This window comes from Ranitomeya imitator, chromosome 2 (genome assembly GCF_032444005.1).
Source record: "Ranitomeya imitator isolate aRanImi1 chromosome 2, aRanImi1.pri, whole genome shotgun sequence".
NCBI classification, from domain to species: domain Eukaryota; kingdom Metazoa; phylum Chordata; class Amphibia; order Anura; family Dendrobatidae; genus Ranitomeya; species Ranitomeya imitator.
Window position 1 is genome coordinate 185,408,118 of NC_091283.1, and position 13,693 is coordinate 185,421,810.

Genomic DNA, 13,693 nt, shown 5'->3' on the forward strand with positions numbered 1-13,693 from the left:
ATGAACATTTAACTTTTTAGTCACAAAAATTATCTTTTAGCAACAATTTTTTTATTTTACCAATGGTAAAAGGAGAAACTGAACCACGTACGTTGTTGTCCAATTTGTCCTGAGTACGCTGATACCTCATATGTGGGGGTAAACCACTGTTTGGGCGCACGGCAGGGCTTGGAAGGGAAGGAGCGCCATTTGACTTTTTGAATGAAAAATTGGCTCTACTCTTTAGCGGACACCATGTCACGTTTGGAGAGCCCCCGTGTGCCTAAAAATTGGAGCTCCCCCACAAGTGACCCCATTTTGGAAACTAGACGCCCCAAGGAACGTATCTAGATGCATAGTAAGCACTTTGAACCCCCAGGTGCTTCACAAATTGATCTGTAAAAATGAAAAACTACTTTATTTTCACAAAAAAATTCTTTTAGCCTCAATTTTTTCATTTTCACATGGGCAACAGGATAAAATGGATCCTAAAATTTGTTGGGCAATTTCTCCTGAGTACACCAATACCTCACATGTGGGGGTAAACCACTGTTTGGGCACATGGTAAGGCTCGGAAGGGAAGGAGCGCCATTTGACTTTTTGAATGAAAAATTATCTCCATCGTTAGCAGACACCATGTCGCGTTTGGAGAGCCCCTGTGTGCCTAAACATTGGAGCTCCCCCACAAGTGACCCCATTTTGGAAACTAGACCCCCCAAGGAACTTATCTAGATGCATATTGAGCACTTTAAACCCCCAGGTGCTTCACAGAAGTTTATAACGCAGAGCCATGAAAATAAAAAATAATTTTTCTTTCCTCAAAAATGATTTTTTAGCCTGGAATTTCCTATTTTGCCAAGGGTAATAGGAGAAATTGGACCCCAAATGTTCTTGTCCAGTTTGTCCTGAGTACGCTGATACCGCATATGTGGGGGTAAACCACTGTTTGGGCGCACGGCAGGGCTCGGAAGGGAAGGCACGCCATTTGGCTTTTTAAATGGAAAATTAGCTCCAATCATTAGCGGACACCATGTCACGTTTGGAGAGCCCCTGTATGCCTAAACATTGGAGATCCCCCACAAATGACCCCATTTTGGAAACTAGACCCCCAAAGGAACTAATCTATATGTGTGGTGAGGACTTTGAACCCCCAAGTGCTTCACAGAAGTTTATAACGCAGAGCCATGAAAATAAAAAAAAAAAATTATTTTCTCAAAAATGATCTTGTAGCCTGCAATTTTTTATTTTCCCAAGGGTAACAGGAGAAATTTTACCCCAAAAGTTGTTGTCCAGTTTCTCCTGAGTACGCTGATACCCCATATGTGGGGGTAAACTACTGTTTGGGCACATGCCGGGGCTCGGAAGTGAAGTAGTGACGTTTTGAAATGCAGACTTTGATGGAATGCTCTGCGGGCGTCACGTTGCGTTTGCAGAGCCCCTGATGTGGCTAAACAGTAGAAACCCCCCACAAGTGATCCCATTTTGGAAACTAGACCCCGAAAGGAACTTATCTAGATGTGAGGTGAGCACTTTCAACCCCCAAGTGCTTTACAGAAGTTTATAACACAGAGCCGTGAAAATAATAAATACGTTTTCTTTCCTCAAAAATAATTTTTTAGCCCAGAATTTTTTATTTTCCCAAGGGTTACAGGAGAAATTGGACCCCAAAAGTTGTTGTCCAGTTTCTCCTGAGTACGCTGATACCCCATGTGTGGGGGTAAACCACTGTTTGGGCACACGTCGGGGCGCAGAAGGGAAGTAGTGACTTTTGAAATGCAGACTTTGATGGAATGGTCTGCGGACGTCACGTTGCGTTTGCAGAGCCCCTGGTGTGCCTAAACAGTAGAAACCCCCCACAAGTGACCCCATTTTAGAAACTAGACCCCCCAAGGAACTTATCTAGATATGTGGTGAGCACTTTGAACCCCCAAGTGCTTTACAGAAGTTTATAACGCAGAGCCGTGAAAATAAAAAATAATTTTTCTTTCCTCAAAAATGATGTTTTAGCAAGCATTTTTTTATTTTCACAAGGGTAACAGGAGAAATTGGACCCCAGTAATTGTTGCGCAGTTTGTCCTGAGTATGCTGGTACCCCATATGTGGGGGTAAACCACTGTTTGGGCACACGTCGGGGCTCGGAAGTGAGGGAGCACCATTTGACTTTTTGAATACAAGATTGGCTGGAATCAATGGTGGCGCCATGTTGCGTTTGGAGACCCCTGATGTGCCTAAACAGTGGTAACCCCTCAATTCTACCTCCAACACTAACCCCCCCACACCCCTAACCCTAATCCCAACTGTAGCAACCCTAATCACAACCCTAATCACAACCCTAATTCCAACCCTAACCCTAAGGCTATGTGCCCACGTTGCGGATTCGTGTGAGATTTTTCAGCATCATTTTTGAATAATCCGCGGGTAAAGGGCACTGCGTTTTACCTGCGGATTTACCGTGGATTTCCAGTGTTTTTTGTGCGGATTTCACCTGTGGATTCCTATTGAGGAACAGGTGTAAAACGCTGCGAAATCCGCACAAAGAATTGACATGCTGCGGAAAATACAACGCAGCGTTTCCGCGTGGTATTTTCCGCACCATGGGCACAGCGGATTTGGTTTTCCATAGGTTTACATGGTACTGTACACCTGATGGAACACTGCTGCGGATCCGCAGCGGCCAATCTGCTGCGGATCCGCAACCAAATCCGCACCGTGTGCACATGGCCTAATTCTAAAGGTATGTGCGCACGCTGCAGAAAACGCTGCGGATCCGCAGCAGTTTCCCATGAGTTTACAGTTCAATGTAAACCTATGGGAAACAAAAATCGCTGTACACATGCTGCAGAAAAACTGCACGGAAACGCAGTGGTTTACATTCCGCAGCATGTCGCTTTCTGCGGATTCCACAGCGGTTTTACAACTGCTCCAATAGTAAACTGCAGTTGTAAAACCGCAGCGAAATGCGCAGAAAAACCGCGGTAAATCCGCGATAAATCCACAGCGGTTTAGCACTGCGGATTTATCAAATCCGCAGAGGAACAGAATACGTGTGCACATACCGAAACCCTAACCCTACCCCTAACCCTAACCCCACCCCTAACCCTAGTTCTTACCCCAACCTTAGTGGAAAAAAAAAATATTTTTTTTTTATTGTCCCTACATATGGGGGTGACAAAGGGGGGAGGGGGGGGGGCATTTACTATTTTTTTTATTTTGATCACTGAGATATAACCTATCTCAGTGATCAAAACTCACTTTGGAATGAATCTGCCGGCCGGCAGATTCGGCGGGCGCACTGCACATGCGCCCGCCATTTTGGAAGATGGCGGCGCCCAGGAAAGAAGACGGACGGATCCCGGGAGGCCAGGTAAGTATAAGGGGGGGGGAGATCAGGGCATGGGGGGGGGGGCGTCGGAGCACGGGGGGGTGGATCGGAGCATGGGGGGGTGGATCGGAACACGGAGTGGGGGATCGCTGTGCAGGGGGGTGGATCGGAGCACGGGGGGGGGATCGGAGTGCGGGAGGGTTTGACTGGAGCACGGGGGGAGCGGACAGCAGGACGGGGGAGCGGAGCACAGGACGGAGGGGAGCGGACCACAGATCGGGGGGCTGGGGGGGCGATCGGTGGGGTGGGGGCACATAAGTGTTTCCAGCCATGGCCGATGATATTGCAGCATCGGCCATGGCTGGATTGTAATATTTCACCAGTTTTTTAGGTGAAATATTACAAATCGCTCTGATTGGCAGTTTCACTTTCAACAGCCAATCAGAGCGATCGTAGCCACGGGGGGTTGAAGCCACCCCCCCTGGGCTAAACTACCACTCCCCCTGTCCCTGCAGGCCGGGTGAAATTGGAGTTAACCCTTTCACCCGGCCTGCAGGGACGCGATCTTTCTGTGACACAGCATATGCGTCACAGGTCGGATTGGCACCGACTTTCATGACGCATACGCTGTGTCACAGGTCGGGAAGGGGTTAAAGCCTAATGGATGGGATCTGTTTTGCGATTGGCGACACCTGTATGAGTCACCTGCGCCCGGCCCGTCACTTACATAACACTCGGCAGGCACGAGCACACAAGAAGCGTGAAGCACCGAGCACAGGAACAGCCTAATCTGCCACCCTCTTTAATAGATGTTCGTTAACTATTACTGGCAAATAAAAGAACCCCCCCATCGCTATTTGGTCTATTCAGTATGGGCCAATCCTTAAAGTCGGAAGCTCTGTGCTCGTTAGCTTTTCCTTATTGTATTTGTCCTGCTCCTGACCGAGCATTTGTTCAAAATGACAAAGACAAAATGTGACCGAATTAATTGTAATACCAAAAGGGGAGTGAACTGCTCTAAAAAGGACTCTTGGGCAAAAAAAAACAATGGTGGCAAACCAAAATCATGAGATCTTCATGACTAATGAGGGCGAGGAGATTGTCCAATTATGTATTAATTGTGGACCAATCAGAAATTGAAAATGGAGGAAATCTACTAAAATATCTGCCAAGACCCAAACTGATCACCCAATACGCAACATAAATTGGACGAAAGCCACGTGAACCCCAAGTCTTCACTCTTAACATAGCATGTCACTATCGAGTCTCTTTAGTTTGCTTTCTCAGGACATCCTGTATTACTTGAGGAGCCTCCAGCAGTTTCTAATTATGGTCCTGGTTTGTCATTACAAACATCCAAAGAAGTCCCAGAAGTCACGATGACACCTACTGGGCAACTGGTGCTAAAGTCAAACCCTCCATAATGAAATGGCACCATGCTGATAACAAAAAGCAAACAAGTAGAGGGAACATTACATGAATTAAAAATGAGCAGTGAGTGGGGTGAAGGGTTTGGTCTATTCAATAAGCGTCCCTTCGAAAAAGGAGGTGGTCACTATTTGGTGGCAACTGTCATCACTGTTTGGCCAAGTTCACGTAGTTTTCGAGTAAACATCACTCAAGTAAAGGATAAAGCCTGGCTCTGGAAGTATTGGCTAATAAAACACCTAGCAAATAAGGTATATTAACACTATAAAGGAGACAAACTAAAAAGGCCTACCTATTTATTGTGACTTGAAATCGCCCCTGTAAAATTAGAAAAACTGGGGGCAAGTTACGTCCCCATCACGGTCCCTCTTTTGCACATAGATTTGGGATTTGGACTAAAAGTGTTTTAGCATGAACTCCGATCCATTTACGATGCATGTCTTCAGTCGGAGAGATGGAAGATCACCTTCTTCCAAGAAATGTTTCTCCTATACGACTACAGAGATGAAAATCGGACAAGGGGTGATGCAATGGGTGTCATCTGACAATCGACGAGATTTGGAAGAGCAAGTGGACAGCAGGCATAATCTCGCCAATGATATCGTGATTTATTTGCTGTATCTATGACAAGCTAAAGTATAAGGGCTGCCGAGAAAACTACAAAAGAGTAAAAAGTGCGTAGACTCTACGCCGTAGAGACTCACAAAGGAGTGCAGGGAAGACTTTAAGGGTTTTAGTAGTAATGGGAGGTATAGAAAAATAGTGATCCAGCGTAGGAAGTGACAGGAAGGTCAGACAGAGGAATACAGGTCAGGAATACAACATACCGTGCAGACAGGCGGCGCAGCAGGAGCCATAGGAAATAACAGCTGCATTGACAGCTACTGAAAAAGTTGTGAATCCCCACCATAATGCCTCCATGTGAGCGTGAGACTGCTGTGTGCTCTGCCCGCTCTTCCTGTTCTCCAGCCCTACCCCGCTATGCTTTCCCTTCCTGCTGGCTGTCACACTGCCACCAGCTGAGACCTGCATCTCCTAGTGAAAGCTGCACTGTCTGAGCAGGGGGTGGGGTGGGGAGTGCACCTGCCCAAAATATAGCATGCACAACACAGCGCGCGGTCAGTCCCCTGCAGATTTAATGACGGCGCGCCATATTACTAGGGGCAATGTCATACATAATCCTTTATACTAAATTTGCGAGTTCTTTAGAAAAAAAAAATATCTGTGTACTGTGTTCTTAAGGTTATTGATAGTTTGTTTTACACATAGTTATGGTGCATAAGTTATAGTATAGTTATAGTATGATTGCAGGTATTTTTCCTACATACATATCCTCTAATATTTGGGATTTCGGTATATTATTATTATTTATATAGCACCATTGATTCCATGGTGCTGTAGATGAGACGGGGTTACAGATATCACTCACAGTAAACAGACTAACAATGACAGACTGATACAGAGGGGCGAGGACCCTGCCCTTGCGGGCTTACATTCTACAGGATTATGGGGAAGGAGACAGTAGGTCGTGGGTTGCAGGAGCTCCGGTGTTGGTGAGGCGGTAGCTTCGGTAGTGATGAGGCGGCAGCGGGGTCAGTGCAGGCTGTAGGCTTTCCTGAAGAGATGGGTTTTCAGGTTCCGTCTGAAGGATCCGAATGTGGTTGATAGTCGGACGTGCTGGGGCAAAGAATTCCAGAGGATGGGGGATATTCGGGAGAAGTCTTGGAGGCGATTGGATGAGGAGCGAATAAGTGTGGAGGAGAGAAGGAGGTCTTCGGGGGACCGGAGATCACGTGAGGGAAGATATCGGGAGATTAGTTCAGAGATATATGGAGGAGACAGGTTGTGGATGGCTTTGTAGGTCAGTATTAGTAATTTGAACTGGATACGCTGAGGGAATGGGAGCCAGTGAAGAGATTTGCAGAGGGGGGAAGCAGAGGAGTAGCGAGGAGAGAGATGGATTAGTCAGGCAGCAGAGTTAAGAATGGACTGGAGAGGTGCAAGGGTGTTAGCAGGGAGGCCGCAGAAAAGGATGTTGCAGCAGTCAAGGCGGGAGATGATGAGGGCATGCACAAGCATTTTAGTAGATTGACGGTTGAGGAAAGGACGGATTCTGGAGATATTTTTGAGCTGGAGGTGACAGGAGGTGGAAAGAGCTTGGATGTGCGGTTTGAAGGACAGGGCAGAGTGGAAGGTTACTCCGAGGCAGCGGACTTCCGATACGGGGGAAAGCATGATGTCATTGATTGCGATAGATAGGTCAGGTAAGGAAGATCTATGGGATGGAGGAAAGATGATGAGTTCAGATTTGTCCACATTGGGTTTGAGGAAGCGAGAGGTGAAGAAGCAGGATATGGCTGATAGGCACTCTGGGATTTTGGACAGCAAAGCGGTGGCATCTGGGCCAGAGAGGTAGATCTGAGTGTCATCAGCATAGAGAGGGTACTGGAATCCATGGGACTTTGAGTTTTTCAAGCCAAGTGTATAGATTGAGAAGAGTAGGGGTCCTAGAACAGAGCCTTGGGGGACTCCAACAGAGAGAGGGTGGGATGAGGAGGTAGTGTGGGAGTGGGAGACGCTGAATGTGCGGTTGAAAGGTATGAGGAGATCCAGGAAAGGGCGAGGTCTTTGATGCCAAAGGAGGAGAGGATCTGTAGTAGGAGGCAGTGGTCAACCGTGTCGAAAGCAGAGGACAGGTCTAGAAGGAGGAGTACAGAGTATTGTCCATTAGCTTTCGCGGTAAGTAGGTCTTTAGTGATTTTGGTCAGGGCTGTCTCAGTTGAGTGATGGGGGCGGAAACCAGATTGTAGATTGTCAGAGCAAGTTAGATGAGAGGTGGGAGGAAAGTTCAGAGTGGACGTGCTGCTCCAGGAGTTTGGAAGCGAATGGGACCAGTGATACTGAGCGATAGTTGGACATAGCAGTTGGATCGAGGGTTGGCTTTTTAAGGATAGGCGTGATTGTGGCATGTTTTAAAGCAGAAGGGAAGGTGCCAGAAGATAGTGATAGGTTGAAGAGGTGGGTTAGGGATGGGATAAGTGTGGTGGTGAGGTTGGGGAGGAGGTGGGATGGGGTCGAGCGCACAGGTGGTGAGGTGCGATTTGGAGAGGAGACAATTAAGCACCCCTTCAGTGATGTTGGATAGGGAGGTCATGGGGTTTGGGCATTGGTCTGGTATACAAAGGGGTTGTGGTGGTTGAACAATGAAGACTTACCTTGTCTGGTCGATCTTATTTTTAAAGTGTGTGGCAAAGTCCTCAGCAGAGATGAGGGAGGTTGGAGGGGGCAGTGGGGGGAGGAGGAGGGAGATAAAGGTTTTGAATAACTGGGGTTGTAGGATAGGGAGGATACGAGGGTTGTGAAGTAGGCCTGTTTAGCAGAGGTGAGAGCAGATTTAAAAGCGAGTGTTGCCTGTTTGAATGCAGTGAAGTCGTCTTGCAGGTGTGTTTTCTTCCAACACCGCTCCGCAACCCTGGACACATGCCGGAGCTTTTTAGTGGTGTTATTGCGCCAAAGTTATATACAAGGGGATATATACCATTTCCACAAACAATTTTCTTTGATCGCCCATAACCCCCCCAATCATGTCATATTGATGATCCAGATAGATAAATGGTGTTCTGCAGCGCCTGGCAGTGACTGTTCTGCACTAAGCAGGGCTGCAAATTGCACCTCCGTTCAAGGTCATCAACTTATTAGTGGGGTTGAATCGTGGCAGACCACCACACCGATCCTACGGATAGTCATCAATAACATGCCTAGAAAGCCCCCTTAATATGAAGCCTAAGGGAGTGTGTAAATACTTCTTAAGCGATAAGAGGGATTGATACAAGAGGTTATCTGACCATTTTCAGTTACCCCAGTCTCCCTAAAAACAAAAATTTTTACCAGTAAATACGGAGTTGACCTCGTCTATTTCATTGCGACATATCTTGGTTACATCTATTTTTCGGAAAGAGAGATGACAAATTTGGCTGCCGGCAGGGATGGTCCCAGTAAGGTATAGGGGGGTCAGCACCAGAATTGCACTTTAAAGTGGTTGGAGCCCTGAACGCTTTCTCCGATCACAAGACCCTGAATTTAGTATTGGTGAGAAACTCCTGAAATAAATCAGCTCAGATCTTCAAGAAAAGAAACTACACAGCTCCCACTGAAATCAGTGGGCGGCCATTGTTCTCAATGGATGCAGGTGGTCCTGCGTGGAGTATCCTTTAAAGGGAACTCCTAATTTCATCATTGTGCCCTTATAGAGCATTTTTACATGGGGCTGTCTGATATAATCACGCACCTTTAAGAATGGTTCTGCTTTATTCCAAGGATGAGACAAAGCACAGAAAAAGCGTAGGGTGATACACTGCAGCGCTGATACACTGCAACGCTGATACACTGCAACGCTGATACACTGCAACGCTGATACATTGTAACGCTGATACGCCGACGCTGATACACTGCAACGCTGATACATTGTAACGCTGATACACCGACGCTGATACATTGTAACGCTGATACATTGAAACGCTGATACACTAATGCTGATACATTGTAACGCTCATACATTGTAACGCTCATACATTGTAACGACGAGCTGAAGGCGAGTGCACAGATCCGGTGCTGTCAGACAGGAGAAGGCTGATGTGCGGGGATGTGTCACAGCAGCTCCAGGCATCGACAACTCATAGCATCTGAGAGAAGCACAACGTGACACTCCGCTGCCGGCACGTGGACATGTCTCCCGGCTGTCACAATGATACAACTCTTCCAAGCATTGTGCGGGAACAATGCCGCACTGTTTTACTGCACTTCCCCATGTGGCACAACTCAGTCACAAGGATTCATCACTGACACGAGATAATGACCTGAAAGGACTACCCCCTGACTACCCGTATGGGCGAAACGAGAGCTGTGTCCATAACACATGGGCTGGTTATTATAATCACGATGGGTCGTGTGCAGGTAGAGCTTTAACTGCACCTAAAATATCAGGGAAATTGCAGGCCTCATGTGCAGCAGCCTCACAAGATTAGACAGGCACATTTCCAGAATTATTCGGCTGTTTCCATCAGTATGTGGCGCGGTGGGGTTCATGCACGACCACCGCTCTGGTCAAACACCTTCAAGACTAGGACTTACTGGACGGACCCAAGACCTTTCATCTGGTGACCCCCACTGATAAAAGTCATTGTTGCTGGAAAAAAACTTTACTGGCAGTCGCTTACACGATTAGCAAAACCAGAATTAGGCCGCTATTCTGGCATAAAAAAAAAAAAAAAAAACACATTTGAAAAGTTGCAAAGTTTTGGTGCAAGATGAGGTTGCAAATTCATGACTAGTGGCAGTGTTAATTACACCAAAAATCTTACTCCAATCCCAGACTGGATTAAGATTTGTGGCGAGGTGCACATGGGAGGCACACGTCACTTTTCAGAAGCGTGACTCCAGATTGTCCCCTCATCAAGACCAGAGTCAACATTGCTGGTCTTGATAAATTGAACGCTCACACTGGCAACTCCTCTATTCATTTACATTACGTTCTGGAGCAAGACGCTCAGGAAGATCTATGTCCTGCCCATAGATCTTAACAGTTCATTTACATATTAGGAAAAGAGTAGAGGGCAGCATGGCGGCTTAGTGGTTAGCACTGCAGCCTTGCAGCGTTGGGGTCCTGGGTTCTAATCTCACCCAGGACAACATTTGCAAAGAGTTTGTATGTTCTCTGTGTTTGCGTGGGTTTCCTCCGGGTTCTCCGGTTTCCTCCCACATTCCAAAGACATACTGATAGGGAATTTAGATTGTGAGCCCCATTGGGGACAGTGATGATAATGTGTGTAAAGCACTGCGGAATATGTTAGCGCCATATAAAAATAAAGATTATTATTATTATTTCTCTGAAATAACATTGGAACGCAGATATCAAGGTGTCCTCTTAGTCAACTTTCTATGACCGACATACGAATATAGGTGGCTTGCAAGGGCTGATCCTACTGACAGATTCCCTTTAAATGGTTACATCAGTGTCTATTTCTGCTTTTCCAGCTATAAAGAGCTCATTGTTACAAAATACTTTATACATAATTTGCAGAAAAACAATTATAAGGAAGAACATAGTTTCAATTAAGTCAATCCACACCTGCTGTCCAGTGTCCAAGAGACAAGAGGAGGCCGGGGCGCTGGGCGAGGACAGGGGCGCTGGGAGAAGACGGGGGCGCTGAGAGAAGACGGGGGCGCTGGGAGAAGACGGGGGCGCTGGGAGAAGACGGGGGCGCTGGGAGAAGACGGGGGCGCTGGGAGAGGACGGGGGCGCTGGGAGAAGACGGGGGCGCTGGGAGAGGACGGGGGCGCTGGGAGAGGACGGGGGCGCTGGGAGAAGACGGGGGCGCTGGGAGAAGACGGGGGCGCTGGGAGAGGACGGGGGCGCTGGGAGAGGACGGGGGCGCTGGGAGAGGACGGGGGCGCTGGGAGAGGACGGGGGCGCTGGGAGAGGACGGGGGCGCTGGGAGAGGACGGGGGCGCTGGGAGAAGACGGGGGCGCTGGGAGAAGACGGGGGCGCTGGGAGAGGACGGGGGCGCTGGGAGAGGACGGGGGCGCTGGGAGAGGACGGGGGCGCTGGGAGAGGACGGGGGCGCTGGGAGAGGACGGGGGCGCTGGGAGAGGACGGGGGCGCTGGGAGAGGACGGGGGCGCTGGGAGAGGACGGGGGCGCTGGGAGAGGACGGGGGCGCTGGGAGAGGATGGACATTTTTACATATGGCAGATTTTGGATGACGTGGCAGTGGACGTCCATGACCACATATCTGTCCCCTCTATAAATGTGGTTACTTATATTATTAGGGCCTATGGATGATATATAAAGCCTTTATACATACAGTATATATCTGCTATAGACTTCAATGCAACTTGTTTTTCTTCTGTCTACCATTGTGGATTCATTTTTGTACTTAAATACATTTATTTGGCGCTCAAAATCATTTCTACAGTTCGGTTTCATTAAAAAAATGTTCACGGTTTGGCTTTGAAGAGACTTATTTTCTCTGCGCATTCAGCTTTGTAACGGTCTGAGAAGCTCTGAAAAAGACATGAAATGGAAACTTTCCCACTGGACTATCAGAACGAGCTCACTCATGGATTATCAGTTTACCCATTCCGATTTTGGGTACTCTGATCCATATCAAACATGTTGCCATAATTTTGCGTGGACCACTCAGTCCCAAAACCTTTAACTCACTTGACATCTTGGATTTTCCAGGGGCCCAGGAGCTTGTGCTCACATAAAACCACTGAGGGCCCGATTCATTACTGCAGTTGTGCCTTTTTTGTCTAGTTTTTTTGTGCCTTTTTGAAAGTCTATTTTATATGTATTCGCCCTTTTTTTTTCTCTCTTCTGTTCGGCTTCTTTTTCTACTCCCAGATATTTTTGGATGATACTTAAGTTGCCATTTTTGCGCTGGGAAGTCGGAAAGGTAAAAACAACAAAACAGTTTGATTTTGCATAAAGTTTATAAACCACTCGACCACTAAGAGAATTTGGAGCAAATAAAAAAAACAGGGCTGTTAATGAGTTGGATCGTTTGCACCAGATCAGGCAGGTTGTAGACTGTACACACGGTGGTTTCCATTCCCTGCCTGCAAGCAGATGAGAACACGTAGGGTTGCTGTCATGTTCTGGGGGTAATATGCCACTCTTGCGGCCCTCTGCGGTGCCAGCCTCGCCATCTACATCACAGGCCACATGACACCAGCCATTAGCCGCGGTCAGCATCAGATTGCTGCGCGTCGCTCCTTGATGTGCCCGTCATCCCAGGGACTGAGCTCTCAGAGAGCCATTCATTCCCTGTGGATGTTATGTGCAGCCTCCGGGCTGCCAAGTGGGCATGGCAAATAATGTGCCAGGCGACGCCTCGGCAGCCCTACTGGCACTGGGAGCTGCTGGCAACGCAGCGCCTCAGGAGTATAAGCGGAATACATAGTAATAAACTAAGGAAACCTCAGAAGAACAAACACTGACATACGCATGAAATGCCTAACAAATGTTTGCCAGGAGCTTAGAGGGCACCTCTTCATACCCATGGCAAACACTTGGTGCCATCTCTTGTGCCTACTATGTGATGTCAGAAGCAGAGGATTGCCGTAAGTCCATAAAAGTCGCAACGGATTTCCGGCTTCATAATTCCACACTCATTGCGGCATTGTGCACCTATCCTTCACATCCCCACGTATTGGAGAAGCTGCGCTGCCATTAACTCTTTCATGCACCCTGACAACTACAGGTCACAGCCAGACTGCCGGCTTCTGATTGCTGCCGTTTAACCACTCAGATGCCGCTGTCAATCACTGTCCCCAAAACGCTATCATCCTGCAAATATAGGTTTTAGAGTTTCTAACACCCCCCACTGAAAGCGCGCCTACCGGGAGAACATAATCGCTATTCCTCCCAGGAGCCGCCGGCTTTCAGTCATAGAGGCTACAGCCACCGCTTACTATACTGTAAGCTCGCACCGACACTTTGATTGACAGCTGCCATAGTGCCCGGGCGAGCTTACAGAATAGTGAGCAGTGGCTGTAGCTGCTCCGGCCATGCCCCTATGACTGAAAGCCGGCGGCATCGACATCATAGTACCGAAATGACAAATCAAGTTGACAAGTCATTTTTAACAAAAAACAATGGAGCGAGATGTCAGCAAGTGAATGAGAAGTGTAATTATACGAACAGAAACGAGGTGAAAGGCGATGCCAGCCGCACTGGCACCAAAACATTAATGACATTCCTATGGTTTCCTCCTGTTTATTTATGGACCTGGTGAAGAATGTGACCACAATGGCGGCTACCCTCCCTGGCGCGCTGTCAGTCAGGGCTCACGCCAACCATGGCGCACGCAGCAGATACTAGTGTTTAATGACCACACGCGGGTCAATGAAGTCAATAGTGAGGCGTCTGTGTTTGTTATGCTGCGGGTTAATCTGTTTGGC

The 13,693-nt window shown here is 47.8% G+C and overlaps 1 protein-coding gene across 4 annotated transcripts in view; it reads right to left on the bottom strand.

The window, feature by feature from the left end:
* IQSEC2 (IQ motif and Sec7 domain ArfGEF 2) overlaps window positions 1-13,693 on the bottom strand; it is a 248,444-nt gene that overhangs the window by 71,068 nt on the left and 163,683 nt on the right. The window contains exon 1 of one of the 4 annotated variants that reach the window (XM_069748267.1): window positions 5,557-5,720. The exons of the other annotated variants lie outside the window; for them this stretch is intronic. Coding sequence (XP_069604368.1) covers window positions 5,557-5,639 — 83 coding nt within the window. The 5' untranslated portion in view covers window positions 5,640-5,720. Of the gene's footprint in view, window positions 1-5,556; window positions 5,721-13,693 lie in introns of those variants that run through there. 4 annotated transcript variants of the gene reach the window in all.